Source organism: Staurois parvus, unplaced genomic scaffold (genome assembly GCF_062004578.1).
Source record: "Staurois parvus isolate SC_StPar_1 unplaced genomic scaffold, SC_StPar_1.0 ptg000005l, whole genome shotgun sequence".
Lineage (NCBI taxonomy): Eukaryota > Metazoa > Chordata > Amphibia > Anura > Ranidae > Staurois > Staurois parvus.
Genome location: NW_028317801.1, coordinates 5,500,512 through 5,527,103, shown reverse-complemented (window position 1 = coordinate 5,527,103; position 26,592 = coordinate 5,500,512). Strand labels below are relative to the sequence as shown.

The window sequence follows — 26,592 nt, the reverse complement described above, 5'->3', positions numbered from 1 at the left end:
CGCAGATAGCCGAATGACGGCTACACTGCGGCCGGCCAGTTCTGGGAGGGCGTCATATGACGTCCTCCCAGAACCCGCTCTCCTGCGCGCCCCCGGGGGCACGCACCCGGCGATCTCTGTGATCGCTTTGTCCTACGGACACAGCTGATCACGTGATGTGGTAAAAGGTCAATCACAGCGGCCTTTTACCACGTGATCAGCCGTGTCCAATGACACGCTGATCACGGGGAAATGCAATTGCCAGTTCTCGGCTGCACTTTCCTCACGCTGTCAGAGCGTGAGGAAAGTACTGCCGAGAACCGGCAGTTGTCAGAGCAGGGATCAGCACCGATTATCAGTGCCCTGATGATCGGTGCCCAGCAGTGCCACCTACCTTTGCCCAGAAGTGCCATCTACCTGTGCCCAGCAGTGCACCCACCTGTGCCATCCACCTGTGCCCACCAGTGCCACCCACCTGTGCCCGTCAGTGCAGCCCAGCAGTGCTGCCAGTCAGTGCCCTGCGGTTGTGCCAGTCAGTGTCCAGCAGTTGCGCCAGTCAGTGCCCAGCAGTGATGCGAGTCAGTGCCGCCTATCAGTGCCACCTATTAGTGCCCATCAGTGCTGCCTCATCAACGCACATCAGTGAAGGAGAAAAATTACCTGTTTGAAAAATGTTATAATAGAAACAAAAACTTTTTTTTTTTTAAATTTTTTGCAATTTTTTTTTGTTTATAGCGCAAAAAGTAAAGTGCCCAGCAGCGATTAAATACCACCAAAAGAAAGCTCTAATTGTGAGAAAAAAATGTTAAAAATTTCATATAGGTACAATCTTGCATGACTGCGCAATTGTCAAAGTGCGACAGCGCTGAAAGCTGAAAATTGGCCTGGTAAAGAAGGGGGTATAAGTGCCTGGTAGGCAAGTGGTTAAAAAGCAACAGCACTAGGGTATCACTTTATTCAGGTTATTCTTCACTCAATTTCGAGCAATCGACATCATCTCTGTAACGCAGGTTTTTCCCCGTACCATGGTCTGCCCTGGAGAGCTAAGCCCTGGTTCGCACTGAGGTGTCCTTTTATCATACAATCGTAAATGACCGCCGCTCAATTCTTCGGCACTCTCAGAGAAGAGAGTTCTCCTCTGAATGCTTTTTTATGAAGCGGTATAGATCGCTTCTCCGAATGAACAGAGAGTAACCTACAACGCTTTGAATGCTGGAAAACGGCTGCTGTTACTATAATCTCGCGAAATTACAGTAAGAGATCAGTCAAACACCATTTACTAAGCGGTGGTAAATTACTGCTGCTTCGTTTGTGGTTCCCCCGATTCTCCAGCTCTGGGCTGGAGAATCTGGAGGGAGAACACAGATCGCCAGTGAAGGGCTGACATCGCTCCTTCATACACTGGCCATCTGTGTGCTGAGATAATCAGTGGAGAACATGTTCTCCGTTGATCATCTCTGTTTCCTAAACCACTAATGATCTGAGATCAGCAACGATCCTTAGGATCGCCGCTGATGTCTGTTTCATAAAAGGACACCTAAATCTGTTATTGAAATTGTGTGACTTCACACAATTTCAAAGCCGCAGGTCAGTCCAATTTCAGGTGCGACTTGCCTGACATCTGCAATAGTAAATTGTATTAAAAAAAGAAAAAGCTTCAATAGGTGGCATACACCATGTTGCACCTAATTCCTTGTGATTCAGTAGATTTCTTCTTTATCTCTAAATTCAAACTAGTCCATATGTTAGATTATATAAAAACACACAATGTCCAGATACTATGCTTACAAGAAATCCTAACAGGTCAAAAGATTCTGTTGCTTAAAAAAAGAGGACATGATCCCTTCCCCCTACATGTCACCCCTCCCACTGACTGGGGCTTCTTCAGGGCATAGCTATGGATTGGTTGGCTGCCACTCCTCGATATTGATATATAGAAGAGTATGAAAACATGTCGGCGGAGGGATCATGTCCTCCTTCCACGTGCCATCCCCCGATGTGATACTGGAATGCATGCTGGCTTTCTGGCCCAGTCTGTGAGGTTGTGCCGACTTGGACTCTTACATGGATATTGTCACATGCTGAAGGACACTGCATCATCTGGCTACTGAGATTATGAGTATTATGCCCATCAGATGACCAGTAGACCGGCTCTGGTGATGTTATGAGGAGAGAGCGCATATTGGCATACCTACTACAGTTATGAGCTGAGTTACACTTCATTGGAGGAACATGGGTTACCCCGTTCAGCTGCTCTCCTCTTTTGTGGTGGAACTACACCTTGTGTATTCAATATTTATGCATACAAATTGGACCTTCTCCTGTTAGTCGGATTTTATTTTCTGATATACTTACTGTCACAGGCACAATTCCAGAGGGACTAAAGGGGGATTATTTCCACCTGCAGGGGATAGGGGGACTTTAGGGATTAGAGAGTGATGGAGGGTTAGCCCTTGGTGCCCTTGTTTCGGGAGGGAGGAGGGGGGCCCGTAGGATTGCTGGGGTTGCCCTGGGGAGGGGAGGTTTGTGTGGTGGAGGGTTGGTTGGGAGTCGGTGGGGGGGATATGGATAGGAATGTGGTACATGCATTGTTTGACTATATGATACATTGGTCTCATTGTTACGTCCTGAATGAATTTATACTGCTTATTAGCCTTTGCGGTGCTATATCCTTTTGTGGGGTTCTTCTTTAGAGTGTACTGGTGTTGGATGCTTTTCCCCTTTTTATTCAGATTGGCATTGGCAGATATACCATTCCCTGGACAGGCCACTGGCTGTGTGGTGGTTTTTTTTTTTTTTTGTGTGTGTGTGTGTGTCCCAATGTTTCCATGCCACCTACTCCTGCTTTGCTGTGAGGAATCTATACATGTTTGGGAGGTGTGACGAACACGGCGTCAGATCCCTGACCTTCTCACCAAACTCGTGACCAAAGGACTGGCCAATCTAAAACCACGATGTCACATGCATAATGCCACACCCAGCTGCACCCTGCACAACGATTTTCCAGCTAATTGGACCACAATCTATGTACTGGCAGCCTGAATGCGATTGTTACTGGGTCAGGTTAATTGCGCAATTAACCCTTCACCCTGTCAACACCTCCTTTTTGTACAGAGAAAGAGGAAACTTGTCGATATCAGCTATAACACTATAATGGTTGAGATAATCATCTGTATAACATGGTCACCGCAGGCTGGTTATACAGAGGGTTAAACAAACACAGTAGCGCTCTTTTAGAGGCAGGAATTCGTAAATTGCAATAAAGAGCTATAGAAACAGTTCAACACTTTCAGAAAGAAAGATTTATTACTAAAAGGTCAAAAGGGTACAATAAAAATATTTACAGAAAAAAGTAGTTCCCCAACAGGGGGTGTCTCTGAAGTCAAGGTCCAATACCCCGTTTAGGGTGGGAAGTTCTGAGCATAGACCTAAACTAGAGCCAAAATCTCTTGTAGTTTATATTTTGGCTCATAACTTTCCCTGTGCACAAGTGGCACTCCACCCGCGGGTATATTATTATTCAGACACGTCTGAGGATTGATTAGACATGAAATCTGAAATTCTACACTGAATGGTTCACGAGATCTACTTTTCTGCTTTCCTGTTCGTCTCCTCTTGGCCAATCTGACGATATGCCTGGTTTTTATGTAAGTCTCTCATATTCCAAGATATGAAACATAGGGGAAAAATGGATTTTTAAAAGTGTTATCTGGTCGTGCTTCTCTGGACTTCCTTGGAACTCCTGGGAAGGCTTGAGTTATCTTTTTACGAGGTGCTAGGTTGCACAGGTTCTTTGGACAGCGAGGCCCCAGCTCCCTTGGGGGTTTTATAGCTCGCAGCCCCCTGCTGGGCTCTGGCCTCCTGTGACACTCCTAACCCAGGGGCCATATGTCAATGTGTATGAACAGAGAGGAAAGGGGGAGAATGAGGGGGAAGTATGTTTGTACAAGATGGAGGATCCTTTGCCAAGATGGAGGTTGATGCCAAAATGGTTGAACCGCGTCCATCTCTGGGTGTACGATTGCGACAGGAGGGGTTTAGCTTTCCAATTAATTTCTCTCTGCAAAGGTCATTATCTTATAGTGCACTGGTTCACTCTGTCCCCCTCCTTTTGGTGAGGATGTACCTGCAACGCACATGCAACAATGGTTGTTTATTGAGATAAGCAACAGGATATCACAGGTTTGCCCCTGGTCAGCTATATTAATGGTTTCAACTTAGTACTAAACCCTTAACTTCATAAGTTGAGTCTTCCCTGGTTGGATTTTTTTTTTCAGTTCGTATAGTGCTATTAGCTAAGATTTGGGGATGGAAAAAATTCAGAGATAGAAGAATTTTCCTGTTGGTCAAAGCCGTTCAGAACTCTTTCTAGAATAGACTGTATGCTCACCACTACAGGTGGTTGCCATGTGTACTAGATACGAATTACTTCCCACAAACTTTATATGACCACTTCCCCTAAAATGATCTTCTGCTGGACCGCAGGTTTGATGTTTGAGCCTCATATGGGCACCCACTGATGCCTGCCTATGTTTTGGTTGCCACTGGTTACCCTCTGGAGCTGCCTATGTCTGTCTCACTTGGTATGGTGGCATCCCATGTGGGAAGTGGGGTATGTGGGCATATATGTTTGCACAGTCTGCAAAGTTTTTGCCTTGAGAAAGAGATGGTTTGAGCTCTGATGAAACATCAGAAACAATGAATAGTTATTCTTGAACCCATTCCCCTGCTTCAAGACCTAAAGGTGCCTCAGCTTTCCCTTGTTGACATATTGATGCTTTTGACTGCAGTGCACCCAGTCAGATATTCATCTTATATGTGCATTGACTACTACTGGAAAATGTTACATTTAAACCTAAACTAAACTTGGCAGCTACAGGGATAGGGGGAGACCTTTGTTATTACATGGAAGTACAAACTGCATATTTGCTTTATGTAGCAGACTTGCCTACTTGTCTGTTCTTCTCCAGTGCTCACAGATCCAAGCTCACAGTTGCTACCATTTTGTTCAGCACTTCTGCTGAACCCCAGATTTTTGGTCTTTTTCTCCTATATACACTCACTGGTCACTTTATTAGCTACACCTTGCTAGCACCGGGTTGGACCCCCTTTTGCCTTCATAAATCTTCATGGCATAGATTCAACAAAGTGTTGGAAACATTCCTCTGAGATTTTGGTCCTTTTTAACATGAGTTACTGTTGCCTTACTATTATCTTGAACCAGTTTGCTCATTCTCTTCTTACCTCTGACATCAACAAGGCATTTTTGTCCACACAACTGCCACTCACTGCACATTTTCTCTTTTTCGGACCATTCTCTGTAAACCCTAGAGATGATTGTGAGTGAAAATCCCAGTAGATCAGCAGTTTTTTAAATACTCAATCCAGCCCGTCTGGCACCAACACCCATGCCACGTTCAAAGACCCTTAAATCCCCTTTCTTCCCCATTCTGATGCTCAGTTTGAACTTCAGCAAGTCGTCTTCACCATGTCTACATGCATGCCATGTGATTAGCTGATTGGCAATTTGTGTTACCAATCAATTGAACAGGTGTACCTAATAAAGTGGCTGGTGAGTGTATATTAAAAATATAAACAATGGTTTTTAAATGCCTACAAAAGAAAGCTGTCTTAAAAAAGATATTAAAATTAATTTGGGTGTATGTTAGATGGCAGAGTGATTGTCAAGGTATCACAGCACGGGACACACAAAAAAATTGCCTAGTAACAAAAGAGTAATATAAGCTGGCACTTGCTCAAAAAAATGAAAGAAACACTATTTAATCGGAGTATAGCATCAAGTCAATTAAACTCCTAGGATATTGACCTGGCCAGTTAAGTAGCAGAGGGGGTTGTTAATCCGTTTCAGCTGCTTTGGTGTTAATGAAATTAACAGGTGCATTAAATGGGCAGGAATGGTTTTACAGGTGGAAGTCACTGATATTTTTTTTCCCTACTTCTCTTTTTTGACTGTTTTTTGATAGTTTTTGCATTTGGCTAGGGTTGGTGTCACTTCTGGTAGCATAAGGCGATACCTGAACCCTACAAAGGTTGCACAGGTAGTCCAACTCCTCCAGGATGACACAACAATACATGCCATTGCCAGAAGGTTTGCTGTGTCTCCCAGCACAGTCTCAAGAGCATGGAGAAGATTCCAGGAGACAGGAAGTTACTCTAGGAGAGGTGGACAGGGCCATAGAAGGTCCCTAACCCATCAGCAGGACTGGTATCTGCTCGTTATGTGCAAGGAGGAACAGGATGAGCACTCCCAGAGCCCTACAAAAAGACCTCCAGCAGGCCACTAGTGTGAATGTCGCTGACCAAACAATCACACAGACTTCATGAGGGTGGCCTGAGTGCCCGACATCCTCTAGTGGGCCCTGTGCTCATTGCCTGGCACCATAGAGCTCGGTTGGCATTTGCCATTAATCACCAGAATTGGCAGGTCCGCCACTGGAGCCGTGGAGAACATTTATGCTGCCTGTAACATCGTTCAGCATGACCGTTTTGATGGTGGGCCAGTGATGGTCTGGGGAGGCATATCCATGGAGGGACGCACAGACCTCTACAGGCTAGACAATGGCACCCTGACTGCCATTGGGTATCAGAATGAAATCCTTGGACCCATTGTCAGACCCTATGATGGTGCAGTGGGTCTTGGATTCTTCTTGGTCACGATAATGCCTGGCCTCATGTGGCGAGAGTATGCAGGAAGTTCCTAGAGGATGAAGGAATGGGAGGAAATACTCCAGGGCACCATTCATCGTCTCATTAGGAGTATGCCCCGACATTGTCAGGAATGCATATAAGCATGTGGGGGGCCACGCAAACTACTGAGTACCATTTTGAGTTGCAATGAAATTTCAGCAAAATGGACTAGCCTGCTGCATAATTTTTTCACTTTGATGGAAATGAAAATTATCAACCTACAGAGGACTGAATTCAAAGACACCCCAAAAATCAAATGATGGGGAATCCTTGCGTTCCTAACACACTACTCAGTCCATATCAGTATAGATATCCAGCATAATATATTTCCCCATTGACATCTGATGTGTTTTTAAAGTGTTCCTTTAATTTTTTTGAGCAGTGTATTATAAGCTTACAGGCTCTGTCATGCAACCAGCTTTAGCAGATACAGCGGGCCATCAGACCTTAGCAGAATGGATTCCCTTTGAGCATTTGTCCTCAGCTCAGCATTACTGTGTGAACCATTTGGTTGGTGTTATCCCTGTCATCTCCAGAATGTGTCTCCTATCTGTTCAAATGTGGAGAATTTCTGGTTGAACTATTGCTCTGCTGAACAGCAATAAAAAAACACTTTCTGTGCATGCCTTTTGGATGGTGAACACCATTTGATACTTCGCTGGATAATTTCATTACTGGTTGTAAAATTACTCACCAAAGCTGAAGCCCAGACCTGGTAGATCATCTTCTGCCTCTGAAGCCAGTAAAAGAGGTAATTTTGTTTCTCCAAGGATTCTCACACAAAGGCAAAGCCTAAGAGGAGGGACCCGTACCACTACAAACCTCGGTCTCTAAATCTCCAAGCCTGCAGAAAGTCCTCTTCAGCATAAAGGGAAGGCCTAGAAGAGTGCCATTTTATTATTCCTAAGCCTCCATCCCTAAAGCAAAGCCCATGCCTTCCACTCAGTCTTTCCAAAAGCCCCAAGTCTCTGAAGCCCTTGGATACAGCTGCTTCAGCATAAAGATATGCTGGCCCTTGCTGACACCTGGTCGGAAAGTGTCCCGGATGCCTGGGTAAGATCTGTTATGTCCAGGGACAACAGGCTAGAGTTATGCTCTTCAGTTGGATCCTGATTGGTCCATCCAACCAGAATTCAGTTGGACATGATCACAACAGTGGCCTACATCAACCTTAAGAAGTCTGGCTGCAGGAAAAACAAAGTATTCTCTCCTGGGAGGACAGCCTTGCCCATCGTTCACATTCCAGGCACAGACAATTGGCAGACAGATTACCTCAACAGTGTCAGAATCCAGGGAAGTGGTCCCTGCACCCAGAGGTGTTCCAGGACCCTTGTCACTAGAGCAAGACGTCAGATGTGAACATCCTGATTTTCAGATTCAACAACAAACTGCACAGGGTTGCCACCAAATGCAGAGATCCTCTGCTGGATGCTCTTTAGTTTTGTAGGCCCAGTACAGCATTATCCATGCATTTCCTTAATTGAAAACTATGTGGTTTAGTTTCACTTTGTGAATTAACAGGAAGCCTCTGTACAGAGTCCTTCCAATTCGTTTGAGAGTGTCTGCAAAGGAGGAGATTGCTGATACAGCATCCTCAATCTTTCTCCACCTCAAAAGTGAAAAATCCGGGGTCTAGCATTGATTTGTACAGACTGCTGCCTACAGCTTTTCAAGAACTTGTTACTTCTGGATGCAGAAATACGCTCCTCCTTGACGCTCTACATCTCTGCTGTGTGAATGAGGCCTAAGATACACCTCACACACATAACATACACGTGCACTATAAACATATTGATAATGCATGTTACATTAGTGGATACTTGCTATTGTGCACAAGCACTATGATGCATTATAAGGTCTGATGCACACTAGAAAAGCTAAAAACTGCTTTAAATACGCTGGACAAAAACCGCAAATGTGTTTTGCCGGCGTTTAGCAGTGTTTAGTCTAGTGCGTAAGCTAAATTTAGTATCTTCAGCGTTAAGCGGGGCCATTGTGAAAGAGAGGGCCAGAAAACAGCCGCCAGGTCCTTGACAGCGAATGAGTCATCAGCTGTCAGCGGAGTTCCCTGCTGACAGCTGAATGTGTTTTAAAAAAAAAATTGCCCATTAATCACGATGCCCGCCACCACCGCTGACCTGGAAAAAAAAAAAAACCTCCAGTCCCGATGAAGGCTCCCACCATCTAACATCCCTTAAATAACTAAGGGGCGGGTCCATCCGGTCCTGTCACTGGGAGACCCTGTCCCCTTGTGACACCACCGCCCCAGCCATGCCCTGTCAGTGATGTCACGAGAGGGGACAGGGTCAGTGATGTTACCAGATGGCTCTGCTCACTCAGTTATTTGAGAGCTGTCAGACAGTGGAGCTGCCAGATGGTGGGAGCCTTCATCGAGACTGGAGGTTTTTTTTGGATTGGGGGGGACCCCTATGCCTTTTTTTCACTTTTTCTTTTATTGCTGGCAACGACAGCTGATGACTCCTCCGTTGTTAAGGATGCGGCGGCTAGCTTCCTGGCCCTCTCCTTAACAATCGGTGAAGTAAAAACTCTTTTAAACTCTCCTGGGCACTGGTGTTTAGCAGAGTTTAGGAGCTGCCCGCGTTTTTTTTCTGCCAAAACACTGCTGCTCCTGGACGCACTGGCCCTGGATTTTTTTTCCTGCTGGTAAACGCTACAGCTACTAAATGCTTCTAAAAGTCTGTGTGCATGGACACATAGGATAATATGGAGGGCCGTTTGGAAGCAGCAAAATAAAAAATGGTTGCAAAAAGCTCTGTATGCATGAGGCCTTACAGTGCATGGCAGTGCTCGATTTTGTTTTTTGGAAAACTGTTTTTGTTATTTGAAATTCATTAAATTCTATAAGCAGTAGTGCATTGTACCATGCTGCGTTACAATAAAATGTATGCCGGCATCATTTTATGGCAACGCACACCAACGTAGCATACGTAGCACTGCCAATCAGTAATTGCTAGAATACAGGTATCAAGCCAACCTTTCAGATTTTTATCTTAAGTTGCTCATTTACAGTTTTATGTACCTTTTTAGAGTTTCAAAAAAAAGAAATTTTAAACTTATAAATATTTATATGTTAACTTGATATAGATTTAGATTTTAAATTTATTAAGAATGAAGTACGAATTTTGCAAGTTATGTTGTGTTTTGTAGCACAAAAAATGATTTTAGTGATTGTGTTTTTATTTTTAAGTAATTTTTGATAAACAATTATGCAGCTATCACTGGTCCTACAAAATTAGTAGCACCATTCTATCGATCCTGTGAAAGCTGTAAGTGAAATATGAAAAAAAAACAAAAAAAAACGAAAAATTGCAGAAATGGTCTGGCCATCAAAGTGGTAAGTTGACCTTTTTTTTTTTTTTTTTTTTATTCACCATTTTCGTATGGAATCTAAGTCTTTCATAGCCTCTCTCCATCAGGTTCTAGACCCTGTGCTAGGCTTTTTTATGCTGACAATTTACAACCCTAACTCCAAAAAAGTTAGGAAGCTGTGAAAAATCTACATAAAAATAGAATGCAATGATGTGCATGTCTCGTAAACCCATATTTTATTCACAATAGAAAACGTCAAATGTTTACTTTTTTTTTTTTTTTTTCCCCCTACAGTTTTGTCAGTTTTAAACATTTGATAAGTTAATATTTTCTACGATAAATAAAATATAGATGTGAGAATTGCAAATCATTGCATTCTGCTTTTATGTAGATTTTTACACTGTCACAACTTTTTTGGAATTTGGCTTGTATTACCATTGACAGGTACTCCTATTACAAGAACTGTCATCTCAAACTTTGACTCTCAATATAATGCAGACAGTCCAGACCTTAAAAAGGTTTGGTTGGATTCTGAAACTACAAAAATCTGCACTTTCAATGATACATCACTTGAAGTATATTGTTCAGGTGTAACTTTTTCTTCAAGAAACACTTCTACTAGTTCAGTTTCAAACTTGGAATCTACAGTCCAGGAGCTGATCAACTCCACAACTCTGCATGGGATTTCTGGGTTTTTTGATTGCCTTGAGGCAGTCCCATTTGCTTCTTTCCACTCCAGACCCCTTTCAACACCTTCTGCCATTGTGGAACAAATCGGTTCAGTCTCTGAACAAACTGATTCTCCTGATACCCAAAACCAGCTTGTTGCTGGCCTTGTGGCTCAGGAGTCCAGCTCTGGACCTGGGAAATCCTTCCTTCAAGTCATGGAAGATCATCACAATGGATGCCAGCCTGAGAGCAGGGGAGAAGAGTCCTAGACACCTTGTCAGTGCCGAGGGTTTGGATGATAGAAAAGTCTTGTCTTACCCTTAACATTCTGACACTGGTGACCCTGCCTGGAATGCCATCCAAATAGGATCCAGTTGGACAAGCAGTCACATTCCTGGTGTCCATCTAGACCCAGAGGAGTGGTCTGTACACCTAGAGGTGTCACTGCTGGGGAGTGCTGGATGTAAACCTTTTGGGCCTCCTGATTCAACAACAAACTGCACAGGTTTGTAACCAGATGCAGAGAACCTGTAGGATCAGTACAGCTTGATCTATGCTTTTTCTCAGCTGAAACTGCTTCTGCGTCTATTCTGCAAATGGAAGGCATTGCTGACTACTTTGCACTGGCCCAGGTAGATGTGGTTCCTGGTCTTGATCAAGCTTCTGGCAGCAACCCTGTGGGATCTCCTGGATTGACAAGATTTCCTTTCTCAAGGCTGGGTCTACCATCCTGCTTCAGTCGCTAGCTGTGAATCCTATGGCTGTTGAAGCCCAGGTATCTAGAGACAGGGGTCTCTCTAAATCAGCAGTTTTCATACTTTTAAAAACTAGGACATCAACTTCCCTTTAAGGTCTACCATCGCACATGAAAGGCTCACTTGCTTAGTATGAGCAAAGAAAGAAAATACTTATTGGTTAATATTCTCCCCCTTTTTAAAAAAAAAAAAAATCTGGTCACAGCCTAACCCCCCCCCCCCTCGCAATTGGCCTGATTTTATTCCAAAGTCTGCTAGCCTTTCATTGTTTGGTCATGATTTGTTTTTAAAGTGCATCTCTCATGTGTCTCCTCCTGTGACTCCATAGGATCTACTTTTGTTCTGTAGACCCTTCAAAAACTATCTTTTTAACCTATCAGAGATACCCTCCCCTTTCTACTCTCTCATAAACTTGTGTTTGGGGGGGGAGAGGCTGCTACTGTTTTTCTAAAAGTACGCTGGCAGTGGGAGGGGTCATACTTGACTGACCAACGTTGGTATAATCCAATTATATCAGTATAAATGGTAATCCTGTGTCCCTTTTTTATCAAACAGATTTTTCAGTTTGGTTACTGTGGGCAGTAGTTCCACATGGGCTCCGTTTTTTTTTTCACTAGTTTTTGTGCGTCTTCCCCTCTGAATCAAGGTGACAGAAAGTGTAATTTGTCAGTATGGGAGCTTTAAAACGTAAACAGTGGGTTCTGTTCAGAGATACATTTTGCAAAGTGACTTTCAGCACGCTTCAGATTAATCATCCAAGAAATCTGTTGTCTCTGATCTTTGGCTTTAAATCTTGGATGATATCCAGGCAGATGCCTAAAATATTAAATATTTTCATTAGGGCCGCCAATAATTCTATTTCTGGATCCAGTCTCATGCTAGGCACACACGTTTTATGAATGTTGTGATAAAGGCGTGTTCTAAATCCTCTACAGAACATGAAGTAAAACTGATAAATTCACTTAGTAAAATTATGGAAAAAACTCTATGTACCTGAAGTATAAAAAAAGAAAAAAAAAATGGAATTGAAAACTTCTGTGTTGACTCGAAAATCTAATCATATTCCATTTGGGTAAACTTGGTCTTCATTGTTAGCTATAAAGTGTCTTCTGGGAGCCTCTCTAAATTTGGTTTAACTTTGTTATTAAAAATGGTTTCCTCTAAATTCCCAAGTCCTGCAAACAGCCATCTGCCTGTTCAGTGAGAGTGATACTTTACTGCAATGTACTGGGACCCTGCCATTTAGTCAGATTCAGGGCAAGTTTGGCACTAGTAATAAAGTTAAAAACCAAGAGGTGCACAGGTTTTTGTGGCTATTGTGATTCCTCACCTACGTAGGACATTTCAAACATTTACCTATGAGTGCAGGTTTACTATGAAGTGGAAATGAGCACATAATTGGCATAGGCCTGGGCTGCTTTATGAATTACATATTAAGGACTCATGGGTAACTTATAGGCCTGTATCGCACAGTAGAATGGGCCTCATTATAACAAAGTTGAAGGATCAACGGCTGTTTTAGCCATAGCACCCAGTCACCATCTCATTTGTGTTCCCATTGTGGTATGTACAATAAGTGATGTAATGCCTTAGTTCTTTAAAGGACTTTGATATAGAGCCTCCTCCCTTATTATATTTTTTTTTTCTCTTTGGTACTGTGAAGGATTGTTCTGAACTCGTACTCTGCACTTTGCACCATAGAATGAACTGCCAAGTGAAGATTCTGAATTCCTTGTTTAAGTTTTTAGTCATAGATATGGAAGCACACCTTTATGATTATGGCTTTAGTAGTCTTTCACGTTGTAATTAAGAACATGTTTTTTTCAGCTGCCCTACAGAGTTCATACCGCGCATAGGCCTGAATAAATCCTTATAGTGTGTCAGACAAATGAAGCTGACCGCTGCATTGAGTCATTGATGTTGATGTCAATAAAAGTACATGTTCTACAGCTCCTAACATACCTGCTGTCTTCTAGAATGGAATGATAGGCCCTTGAACCATATGTGGTTTTCTTCAGCTATGGTTTCATATACAGTATGTTTTACATAAAAATGTGTATACACGAAGTGTATTTTTTGTTTACTTTAGATTTGTCAGTGCTGCTGAATATTTTAAAGCTGAAATCCAGGCACAAAATCTTTCATTTAAATATATTCTTTAAAAGCCAACAAAGCTATATCAATCCACTTTATGTGCACCAAATGCTTTTGTGAACCTAGTTATTACCTTGTAAAAGTAGCAGTGACATCACAGAGCAGAGCTGTGGGAGAGGGACTCGGCAGGCTCACCCACTACAGGCTGCCTTCAGAAAACTACAAGAGGGTGGATGCATGACCAGTCTCCCTGTACAAGGGGAGAGAGGAGCAGTTCCTGGTCTTTAGTACAGGAGGCTCCTGCACAAAATCAAAAGTTTCATGCTTGATTATTGCACAGGCCTGGAAGAAATGCACAAGCTCAAGATTCAAGTAAGAATACACACGTCTCTTGTCATTACAGTATTTGCTTACCAAAGAGTTTAGCTTTAAATAATCAGTTTTAAACCACATAAACTTGAATTTTTTTTTTTTTACTGTTAACTAACCAAATTCTCATTTGAATTTGCAGGTCTGTGGAATCTCGTGTCCCTTTTTTCCAATCTGTGTCTTTTTGTGTTGATGCCGTTTGCTTTCTTCTTTCTTGAATCTGAAGGCTTTGCTGGACTGAAAAAGGTATTTTTTTACTTTATCTGCGTAAGGTATAATTTTCAAGCCCCGTTCTTTAGAGAGAACTTAGGCCTGGATTAAATCAACCCTTGCTTCTACATTTTAGCCAAGAATTTGCCCGTTCTCTGTTTGTCAAGAAGGCAAATGTTACCATCAAAGGCACAACATTGGTAATGTAATCCCCCTCCTGCCCCCTGGAAGTGTGATAGTGCACCCACTAGACTACTCTCCAGTGCAAATCTGAGAGTAATGACTACTTTCTATCTTGTCCATTGAGAGAGGAAGTTTATTTCATCATTTTATTAAACTGCTTCCTACAGGAGGATTGGATACTAGCAAAATTTGACAATTGACAATTTTTTTTTAATCTGTTCTTCTGAGGAAAGACTAAAATTTTGCTAGCTACTTTTTTTTCTTTTATGTAATCAGGATTCCTGCTACATCGCTGCTGAAGTTGTTTTCTGTATGCAGCTATCTGGACTGGCCTTTCCTAAGCTTGACTTTGGAGTGCTGTGCTTGGACCATGCTAAGCTAAATGTGTGGGGCTACCTGTTATGTGACCTTTGGGCACCACCTCTGCATTTTTGGGTTTGACAGACCTGCGTGTACTTGTAACAGTTAGTTGCGGAGGGTTTTCCAGGTACAGAGCCATGGCATTGCTTAGGCGCTTGACCCTGTCTCTGAAGTAGGCCAAGCATTGGGAGCAGCTTTACCACCTTCGCATTTAAATTTCCTGCTTTCAATGGGTCTTGCTATGGAAGAGGTTAACTCAGAGAGATTGAGCACTAATGTAATTCCCTAGGTGAAGTGTGGTGAGAACGCTCTGCACTCTCTTCACCAGTCAGCATTGAAGAAGCACTTATCCTCTTCGGCTCTAATTGAATGAATCACTTTGAACTTAATTCTTGGGTTTGTCCCTGTTGTCTGCCTACAATGACTTAGTCACTTTCAGCTTCCTGATGCCACACCTTCTACCCAAACAGCTGGGTTCATGAGTATCTGAGGCCTAGCCTTGTACCTGGAGTTAAGTTGCTTTTCACCTTGCGATGCAACGTCTGATGCACATGGGGGCACTGTCCCAGTTTACCAGGTGCCCTTCAGTTCATACTTGTAGTTTTCGTGCTTCCTGCATTGTGCCCCCTGAGGTGCCTGACACTGGCAGTCTGGAATTTTTCCCTCTGCTAGAGTCTGTGCTGGGAAGACTCATCCCTTGAGGGAGTGCAATAAGAGCCCCTTTCATTACTCCAAGGCCTCAACCTCCAAATCCAAAACCAAATCTGGCACCCTATCCACCCACAATTCTTGATCTTCCACCAAACACTGAGAAAAATCTTTTTCATCGGTTAGGGGGTCTTCACATCTTTTCCAAAGTGGGGAGCCTTTGTGAACACTTGCACAGCCTCCATCTCAGATGCTTGGGTGCGGGAAGTAGTTCAGGGGGCTACAAGATAGTTTCGCTATCAGCACCCTCTCTGGTTCATTGCTTTGAACTTTCCTGTGTCAATGCACAGAATAGCATATCTCCATACAGCCCTGGCAGGTCTTTTTGGAGCAGGATGTCATTGCCTCAGACTCTGTAGGATTATGGTGTGAGGGGTTTTATTCCAATCTGTTCACAGTTCCCAGACCAAAAAGGGGCATCCATCCTTCCTTGGATCTCAAAGCCTGAAATGTTTTATTGGGGCCCAGAAATTATGCATGGCATGAAATTCACCAGGTCTGTCTTAGCATCCCTTCATCAGGGAAACTTTTGGCCTCTAGGAACATCAAGGATACATATCAACTTGTCCTCCTTTTTCTAGCGCATCAATGATTCCTTTGCTGTGGGCCCTCTGCTCTTCCGGTTTGTGACTTTGCCTTTTGGGTCATCTTCTGAACCTCGGGTACTAACCAGGGTTTTTACCTACATCCGCTTTGGGGTATTTAGATGACGACCTGCTGAGGCAACAGTTGGCGCGGGTTCTGATAAAAACGTATTGGAAAAAACACAACAGCAGCTGGCACAAAAAGAACAAGCCATTGTATCCTCAAAATGATAGAATGAAAAGAAGATACAGCGCTCATAAAGAATAAATAAGATGATTATAAATACTCAATGCTTTAGTGTCATACAGTAAATAAATAAATTGTGACTGTAGTGACTATGCACAAAAATGATACAGATGAAGCGCTCTGAGATAGCGCTATAGTGAAAAAATGAATAATGCAAATAGAAATAGTGCTGCACTGAATGGCAGCGCAGTGGTGACAAGTGCACTGTATCGTGACAATGGTGAACAATTCAGCACATGCAATGAATAAGAGCAAAAAATCAATAAACCAGTATTCCAAATAAAGAGTCAAAGAGAAATGATCATGATATCAAGTGATACGTGAATCCGTGATAAATACTTCTTTATAACGCACTCACCAGAAGCGCATGTTAAATGCGCATTGAATTCAATGATCACTAGCTCCTCCACAGGCCAGCCTCATCCACTTCATACTCAAGATAAGGAAAAGCACAGCTGGCATATATCAGAGTTAGGAGATACTTTCAGCAGACCGTTTCACCATCAGCAACAAAATAGCCCCACCTTGAAGGGAACAGCTCACAAAAAGAGCATAGAAAGAAAAGCGCTTATGGTGCAGTATTGTATTGGAATAATTGGAAGCATCCACGTGGAGCAAAACGGCATGTGTAATCCAGTTACAAAGATGGATGCGGCAGCGTGACATCAGTACGCAGTATCCTTGCTGACTCATTTCGTGCGCACGCACGTTATCGAAGTGATCCGCCTCCTACTGACGCCATCACAAACCAGCCTTTTAGATAGCCCCGAATGCGCGCACGGCCGGGCGCCATTTTGATGAAGACCAGAAACAACTTGACTTCCAGGGCTGAATGAAAAAAACACAGGAATATGATTGAATAAATGTAAAACGGGTCCACATTATTAAGAGACATTAATAATAAGGGAGACTTATCCTGGTACTTCCTTGTTAATAGAAGGTATATTAATCATAATGAAAGGCACCTAGCAACGATCGCCATTTTGTTGTGGTCACAAGGAACAACAAGTACCAGCAATGCTTAATAACACAAGCAGCTCTGAAAATGCTGAAGCAGAAAAAAATTAAACTTAATGTTGAAAAAATTTAAATTATAAATAATGGGGCTTCATAAATAGATGTAAAAATAATGATAAAAACAGATTACTTATGAAAAAACTAACGGTCCTAGAATAGATGTACTGGTCCAGTGGTGATAGCAAATGGTCTGAATAGACCCATTCTAGAAAAACCTATAAATAGTCTAAAGGCTAATACAACTCAGAAATGATATGTATACAAACAAAAAACGTTCAAGTGACATGAAATAAAACCTGGATGCACATAAGACCATATAAAATACACATAAGATCATTTAAAAACACAATAGCAAATACAGTGGGGCAAAAAAGTATTTAGTCAGCCACCAATTGTGCAAGTTCTCCCACTTAAAAAGATGAGAGGCCTGTAATTGGCATCAAAGGTAGACCTCAACTATGAGAGACAAAATGAGAAAACAAATCCAGACAATCACATTGGCTGATGTGGAAAGAATTTATTTGCAAATTATGGTGGAAAATAAGTATTTGGTCAATATCAAAAGTTCATCTCAATACTTTGTTATATATCCTTTGTTGGCAATGACAGAGGTCAAACGTTTCCTGCAAGTCTTCACAAGGTTGGCACTCACTGTTGCTGGTATGTTGGCCCATTCCTCCATGCAGATCTCCTCTAGAGCAGTGATGTTTTGGGGCTGTCGCTGGGCAACACAGACTTTCAACTCCCTCCAAAGGTTTTCTATGGGGTTGAGATCTGAAGACTGGCTAGGCCACTCCGGGACCTTGAAATGCTTCTTACGAAGCCAGTCCTTCGTTGCCCGGGCGGTATGTTTGGGATCACTGTCATGTTGGAAGACCCAGCCACGTTTCATCTTCAATGCCCTTGCTGATGGAAGGAGGTTTGCACTCAAAATCTCACGATACATGGCCCCATTCAGTCTGTCCTGTACATGGATCAGTCGTCCTGGTCCCTTTGCTGAGAAACAGCCCCAAAGCATAATGTTGCCACCCCCATGCTTCACAGTAGCTATGGTGTTCTTTTGGATGCAACTCGACATTCTCTCTCCTCCAAACATGACGAGTTGTGTTTCTACCAAACCGTTCTATTTTGGTTTCATCTGACCATATGACATTCTCCCAATCCTCTTCTGGATCAGCCAAATGCTCTCTAGCAAACTTCAGACAGGCCTGGACATGTACTGGCTTAAGCAGGTGGACACGTCTGGCACTGCAGGATCTGAGTCCCTGGTGGCGTAGTGTGTTACTGATGGTAGCCTTTGTTACGTTGGTCCCAGCTCTCTGCAGGTCATTCACTAGGTCCCCCCGTGAGAGCCAGAAATCTTGCTTGTTTGTAGGTGACCAAATACTTATTTTCCACCATAATTTGCAAATAAATTCTTTCCAGATCAGTCAATGTGGTGGTCTGGTTTTTTTTTTCTCATTTTGTCTCTCGTAGTTGAGGTCTACCTATGATGCCAATTAGAGGCCTCTCTCATCTTTTTAAGTGGGAGAACTTGCACAATTGTTAGCTGACTAAATACTTTTTTGCCCCACTGTAGAACTTGGAATTGCTCATTAACTCAAAAAGAAGAGAGGAAGAGTAGGTAAAAAGGGGGTTGAGTAAAAAGAATATAAGTATGGGCGAGAGGACAAAATATAAAACGAGCTCTAAAAATGTATCCTTCTAAAATGTAAAAATCTACCCATCTGGGGAGTAATGGGTGCTATACTATTCGTCGAAAGTGCCAATGTATAAGAAGTGTAAACAAAACACAAAAAACACTTATGGGGCAATGAACGAATAAATCAGCTGTTATCAATAAAACAATTGATGTCAATGTTATGTCCTAAAGGTGCTAAAGTCTGCATTTCAAAGATCCACCTTGTCTCAAGCATAGATACGGCTCTGCGTTTGTTGTTGCCCCTCCAATGCGGGCGAATCAGATTAGTACCAATAAACTTCAAAACTGAAGGGTCTCTATGATGGTGGTAGCTAAAATGTTTAGAAAGGGAATGTTCCTTAAGGCCTTTCTTTATGTTATAAACATGTTCCCTTAGTCTATCTCTTAATCTCCTCGTGGTCCTACCAATGTATTGCTTTTTGCAAGGACATTCTAAGAGGTATACCACATATTTGCTATTGCAGGTAGTAAGAGAATCCATGTTGTAACATTTACCAGTAGAATGAGACATGAAAGTGTCTACCATTCTTTTGCAAGTACCATTGCATCTACACATCATGCATTTGTTGCACGGAAAGAAACCTTTCCTTCCTGAAAAAAGGACATCGTACTGGGTGGATCTATTACATTTGGTGCTATTCTATTCCTTAAAGAGCAAGCTCTACGGAAAGTTACTTCTGGCCTTTCAGGTAAAAGATCAGCCAGCACAGGATCATTAAGTATTCCCCATTTTGTTTGGAGAATCCTATATATCTCTTTGTATTGAATTGAAAAATCTGTTGCAAAAGGACAGATACACGTAGGTCTATTTTTCATTTGTATATGTCAACAGGGAAAATCTGTCTAGTTCTGCCACATATGTGATGACTCAGTTCAATGAGGAGATATACCCTCTTTCCAAAAATCTGCCTTTCAAGACCTCAGCCTGAGAAAAAGTCATCCAGATTATCACAGTTTCCACGTATTCTTAAGAATTGGCCCTTTGGTATGTTTTGGAACCAGAAGGGGTGGTGGCAACTGTCCAAAGGAATGCAACTATTCCTATCGGTAGATTTAAAAAAAAAACTTAGTCACAACCTTAGTACCTTCATTCATCAAGGTTAGGTCTCGAATGTTAATCTCCTTATGGTCATATTGATAAGTAAGTTTAATATTAAGATTATTCAAGGTGACAAAAAATTTTGTAGTGACTATTCACTTCCTTGCCACAAAAGGAAAATGTCATCTATGTATCATTGATAAAAACTTAATTCTGGCCACTCCCTCGAATATATAATATCTTCTTCCCATCTGGCCATAAATAAATTGGCTAGGCTTGGTGCGAATTTGGCTCCCATTGCAACACCCGTAATTTGAAGATATAAAGTGTTGTCAAACCAAAAATTATTATGCTGCATTGCAAATTCTAAAAGTTCTAAAATGTGTTTCTTTTGACAGAGGGGAATATCATCAGCCTCATTCAGATAAAATTCCGCAGCTGACATTCCATCAAAATGTTTTATGTTACTGTAAAGGGAAGATACATCCGCTGTGACTAAAAAAGTAGATGGATTAACCGGAATACTCTTTATATCATTAAGGACTTGTTTTGTGTCCTTCAAAAAGGCCGGGGTTGAAGAAACCAATGGCTGTAAAAAGCAGTTGATGTATTCTCCTATCGTGGAGCACAAGGAACCAATGCCACTGACTATTGGTCTACCTGGAGGATGTTGTAGATCCTTATGTATTTTCTCTGCCATCCAAAATATTATGTACCTCTGCCATGTAATCCACCTTATCTAATATGACTACCCCTCCACCCTGCAGGGCGAATGACCAGATCCTTTTTCTCAAAGTGTTTTAATCCCTGCATCCACCGATCGCTGATTGCCAGGATTCTTTACCCTCAGGGTTTCGTAATCTTTAATAACCATATCCCTGAAGATGTTCATATGGGAGTGGGTATGAGTGGCAGGGTTAAAAAGTGAAACATTTTTCAAGTTGAAAATTTAAATTTCACTCGTCACACTCTTATTACTTAGAGGAGGGTTGCTCAAAAAATGTCTTTTTAGGGACAATTGCCTAGTGAACCTATCTATATCAATATAGGTCTGAAATGTATTCAGCTTAGCTTTGGGTGCAAATTTAAGCCACTTATTCAACAGAGAAAGTTCATTAGTGGTCAAAACTGTATGGCTATGATTGAAAATTCCATTATTACTTAAGTGCGTCTCTTTTTGGGGTCTGTTAACCCACTTTCTCCCTTGTTTTCCTCTGTGTGTATACTTCTCTTTTTTGTTGTTCCTCCTCCTAAATAATGACCCTGTTGTTTTGTACTGTCTGTTGTGGGGATTAAGAAAGTAATCATGATCATTTTTATGGGGTCCCGTACTGTTGTAATTATGACCATTCCAGTAATCACTATTGGGTGGTATATAGTGGGGTCTCATATCATTTCGCCATTGATAGGGAGAATGATAGGCGCCTCTTGCATCACCTCGATGCTGGGAATTATCATAGGTATGATAACTGGATGCATCATTTTTACCATCATAGGGTCTGTGCTGGGAGGGAGGATGGGGAGCATTATGCTCATCCTCATATCTAATGTAATTGTTAGATCCTCGCCAAGATGGTTCTCGAGATCAAAAATGACTGTAGTAACCATTATTAGTAGGTCTAGTGGTGTGAGTTCTCCTATTATACCCTCTCCAGCCTGGTTGGTTCCCTCGATGGCAGGTATTAGCAGGGTTAGTTGGATGAACCCTCAGATTCCTGGTATTGGTGTTTTGGAGATCATGTAGGGCCTCAAACCTTTTGTTAATAGGTACTTTATATCTTTTGTCCCCGTATGATCTCGATGGTGATATATACCAATCTTTCTGCAAATGTTGAGCTCTAAATGAGGTATGGGAATGGTGACGCTTTTTCTGTTTGGCATAAGTTTCTTTGAACCCCACCTTAATGTCCAATACTGCGTGATGAGATCCCCTATGGGAGGGGGTCATAGGTTGAGCTTCTTTTAATTATCTGCCATCTGAAAACTGTGTTCTCCTTAATAATCTTAGATCTCTAGAAAATTTCTTCCTCTTTTTTTTACTTTTTTTGTTCTTTTTCCATGTTATCGATTAAGAGCTTCAATCTGTCTGATTATGCTATATATTCTTCTCTTCCCATAAGGGGTGCTAGTTTGTCTCGTGTTTTGTTGATTTCAGTGTCTAGATGCATCAGTTTTCCTTTTCCTTAGAATCAGGAATTTTAACAATTGTAAGCCAGTGTTGTTAAAAAACTGATACCATTCTAGATCACTATTGATGTCACGTCCCATCTTCGTTATCTTTGGACCATATTCTCTTTGACATATTTTTCCAAAAAGGAAATATTCCACAATGTCCTAATTTCAGATGAGGCAAGATTTTGCAGGTGTAAGAAGAGACCAAGTAGATTGTCTTCTTCCTAATCATGAGTGAAGACCTCATCTGAGATGACAGACCTCTTAGATCTCAATTCAAAAATATAAATGTTTAGAAAAACAAACAAAAAAAAAAAAACCAAGAAAACAACCACCGGCACCTTAACTAATAGGGGTCAGATAAAAATGAGTAGATAGTGAGCGCACAGAAAAAAAACCCGGTAAAACCATAGCCACAACTGTCCAGATTTTGCAGAGATTCGATTAAGCACTTGAACTGTCTCATCACCTGCTTAATCGAATCTCTGCAAAATCTCGGTCTAACCCAAGCTGAAGCCAAATTTTTTCTTCGTCAGAAGAGTCCATTTGCCCAGTTCTACTCCAGACACCTACAACACAACAATCTGTCATTCTTGGACAAGTCTGTCAAATGCTTAAATAGACCAATTTGTCTTACACTGAAATCTAGCTTGTCCCTGGCTTTGGTGGCTCAGGAATCCTGCTTTGGAGTTGGTATGTTCTTTTCTGATGAAAGTTCCTCCTGATGGATGCCAACCTGGGTACCCTTTCAATGCCTGGGGCTCAAAGGAATCTTGTATCTCTGTCAGTACTCTGGAACTTAAGGCGATCTGGCTGTCCTAGGAACACTGGACCTCCCATTAGGTAAATTATCTGATCCAGATTCAGTTACACAAGCCCACGGTAGTGCAGTTGGTGGATGTGCGGACCAGGTAGGACTCCAGGCAGACATTGAAGCAACATGGCAAATTGTTTCTTGGGAAAGAAGATTCATCTGTGCACAGACAATGGCTTTACTGGCACGGCTGTTATAGCCCAGGTTCTACATGACTGGGACATTTCTGAGTCTGTTTATTGCCATGCTTAGGGGTACGAAGTCTACTTTCTGCAAAGTCCATCATTAGACATGGAAGGTGTACTTCGCTTGCCGTGAGTCTTGGGGCCTCCACCCCCACAGTTTTTTTTTTTTTCCCTGTATCAGGGGCTGCAGTGTTTGGCTGTCACTATAAAGGGTTAGGTTTCTGCCCTTTTGTATCCTTTTTCAGAGATGGCTATCGTCTCTCTCCTTGAGTAAGACCTTTTTACTTGGGGGCTCCCATGTAGCTTCTACTGTCCATTCCTGAGTGACTCTGTGGGACCTGAATCTGATTCTGTCTGTGCTTGAGAAGGCACTATTTGAACCCATTAGATACCTTCTCTCAATCTTCACCAACGAGGTGTTTTTTTTTTTTTTTTTTTTTTTTTTAATTAATTAATTAATTATTTATTTCTTGTAACCATTATCTCTGTAAGGCTATTATGTGGATTGACAGCTTTAAACTGCCTTTTACATCAACAAGGCATTGATTTTCCATCCCTCCTTCTGGCTCTAGTTCATCAAAAGCAAATTCCACTCCATTGTTTGGTGGTGATATGGGCTGTGCAAGTCTATCTTATTGCTTCTTTCAGAAAGACCAGTTCCCTTTTTGACTTCTTGGGAGGACCGTGAAAGCATGCACTAGCTTTATGTTCATGATCTCTAGGTGGCTCAAACAAGCCATCCTTCAAGCTTATGGATTCAAGGATTGAGTTTGCACCCTTTTACTGTCAAGGCACAGACTACTAGACTTGTGAGTGCTTCTGAGGCTTTTTGGTATCAAGCATCTGTTTCCCAGATGTCCTCCGCTATCACCTGGTGTTCAGTTCTTTAACTTTTACCAAGTTGAAGTTTCAGCCTTATCGGAAGCCAGTTTTGGGCATAAGGTACTCCATTAAGCTATTTGAGCTGCAGGCAGTCTCCAGTTTTCTGTTGTATTCTTAGGCCTGTTAGCGATTGTGTTGCCCAGCCCTCAGCTTGACTGTTTTTGGACATCTTGAGGTTAAAAACTTTGTCCCTCAATGGATGAGAAAGAGAAAATAGGATTTTCGTACTCACTGTAAAATATTTTTCTAGGAGTCCATTGTTACATAGGTCCCACTCTCTCTGTTTATGATCATGCTCTCAGTACTGCTTTGCTACAGATCTGAGGTATGCAGGTAGTAGGAGCTGTTCTCCTGGGCTGGCCTACAGTTTTTTTGTTTTTGCCAGTGTCCAATCCTGCTGCAGTCAACAGTATAACCAAAAGGTTCAAGACATCCTGTGTCCCTCAGTCAAATTTAAGAAAAATCTTATTCCCAGCATCCATTTATATGCTCTACTTTTAGGCCAAAATTGAAGCTTCCAACGCAGTAAACCTGAGGATATTACCACGGATGCTTACGTCCATAGATTTTTATGCGGAAGAAAAAAAATCTAATGGCTGAAGAAAATCATCCCCTCAACATGATGCTTCCACAACCATGTTTCATGGTGGGGATGGTGTGTTCAGAGTGATGCTCAGAGTTTCCATATGTTTGCTGTGTCCTTCTTCCATATGTTTGCTGTGTCCCCCACATAGCTTCTCGCAAACTGCAAACAGGACTTCTTATGGCTTTCTTCCAACAATGGCTTTCCCTTTGCCACTCTTCCATAAATTGGATTGGATTAGATTTGTGGAGGGTACGACTAATAGTTGTCCTGTGGACAAAACTCCCACTTGAGCTGTGGATCTCTGCAGCTCCTCAAGAGTTACCATGGGCCTCTTGGTTACTTCTCTGATGAATGCTCTCCTTGCCCAGCCTGTCAATTTAGGTGGAAGGCCATGTCTTGGTAGGTTTGCAGTTGTGCCACACTTTCCATTTTTGGATGATGTATTGGACAGTGCTCTGTGAGATGTTCAAAGATGTTCCAAGCTTGGAATATTTTTTTTTTTATAACCTAACCCTGCTTTAAACTTCTCCACAACTTTATCCCTGACCTGTATGGTGTGTTCCTTGGCCTTCATGATGCTGTTTGTTCACTAATGTTCTCTAATACATCTTTGAGGGCTTCACAGAACAGCTGTATTTATACTGAGATTAAATTACACACAGGTGGACTCTATTTCCTAATTAGGTGACTTCTGAAGGCAATTGGTTCCACTAGATTTTAGTTAGGGGTATCAGAGTAAAGGGGGCTGAATACAAATGCACGCCACATTTTTCAGGTATTTATTTGTAAAAACTTTTAAAAACCATTTACCATTTTCCTTTCACTTCACAATTATGTGCCACTTTGTGTTGGTCTATCACACCGAGTCACAATAAAATACATCTACGTTTTTGGTTGTAACAAGGTAAAATATGAAAAATTTCAAGGGGTATGCACTTTTTCAAGACACTGTATGCACTTCAGTTTTGGTCACAAATCTTCAGGAAAGACTTTATTGAATTGGAAAGAGTTCAGCAAAGGGCAACAAAGTTAGAAAGAAGTATGGAGAACCTTTGCTATGAGGCCTGATTGCATAGATTACAGTTTATCACTCTGGATACTCTATCTCCTGAAAAAGACACGGCTACAATTTCCAGTTAGAAGAAAGGAGGTTTAACTGTAGATTGTAGAGGGTTCTTTTAGTTTTAGAGCGGTAAAAATGTGGAACTCCCTTCCCCCAGGAAGTGGTACTGGTTGAAAGTGTCAGCAGCCTCAACCACAAGAAAATTAGGTTAATATAATGCCTAAGCTTGTGATTGGATAGTGAAGTAGTAGCAGCAGACCAATGAGGTCATCTTTTTTTTTTGCTTTCCTCCTGTCCGCATGTTACTTGTCAGCAAATGTGCATGCAGAACATCTAATGGACTCCCCAGTATTGCACTTCCCTCTCTAAGTGCTGCTGTAAAAGGGATTACAAATTGAGGTACATATCAAATACATAAAATAGTTGCATTTAAAATGTACCTAATGATCTAAAGTGAATGCATGCTTAAATGTATTCTTCCCTGTGTTTCTTTGTGCCTAGGAGGTACAGGTGTGGCATTCAGCCCCTCTGCCTACTGCCTATCAGTCTTTTACAGGCTGAAATATGCTGCAGCTAGACACTGTGTCGAGTGGTACTTGCATTTAGTACCCTATGTGTTCAGGGACATATGCTCTTTGACAGAGAGGCAGAAAATACGATTTCATCTGTGAATTTGTCAGAACAAGAAAAGATGGCTTCTGGCATTTTCTATAAGGTCTGCATGTTTGCAAACTGCTCATTTCCATATGAAATCAAGGTCTAGAGTAATCATTTTGATTTAAAAGTTAGACGTGATAATTTATTTTATAATTTTTGTTAGCAGTTGTTTTCTAACTGCTTTCAACTGCAGGCTTATGTTTACATCTTGGAGAAATCCCTACCAGTTTATTGCACTTCTAGTATATTAAAGCAGTAAATTAGTGGTTTTTCTACACA

General features: G+C 41.8%; 1 protein-coding gene across 1 annotated transcript in view; it reads left to right on the top strand.

Annotated features, from left to right (window-relative positions):
• The window catches only part of LMBR1 (limb development membrane protein 1), a 184,573-nt gene that overhangs the window by 43,187 nt on the left and 114,794 nt on the right, over nucleotides 1-26,592 (top strand). Inside the window, exon 5 of the mRNA XM_089693439.1 lies at nucleotides 14,047-14,150. Within this exon, the coding sequence (XP_089549565.1) occupies nucleotides 14,047-14,150 (104 nt within the window). The remainder of the gene's footprint in view (nucleotides 1-14,046; nucleotides 14,151-26,592) is intronic.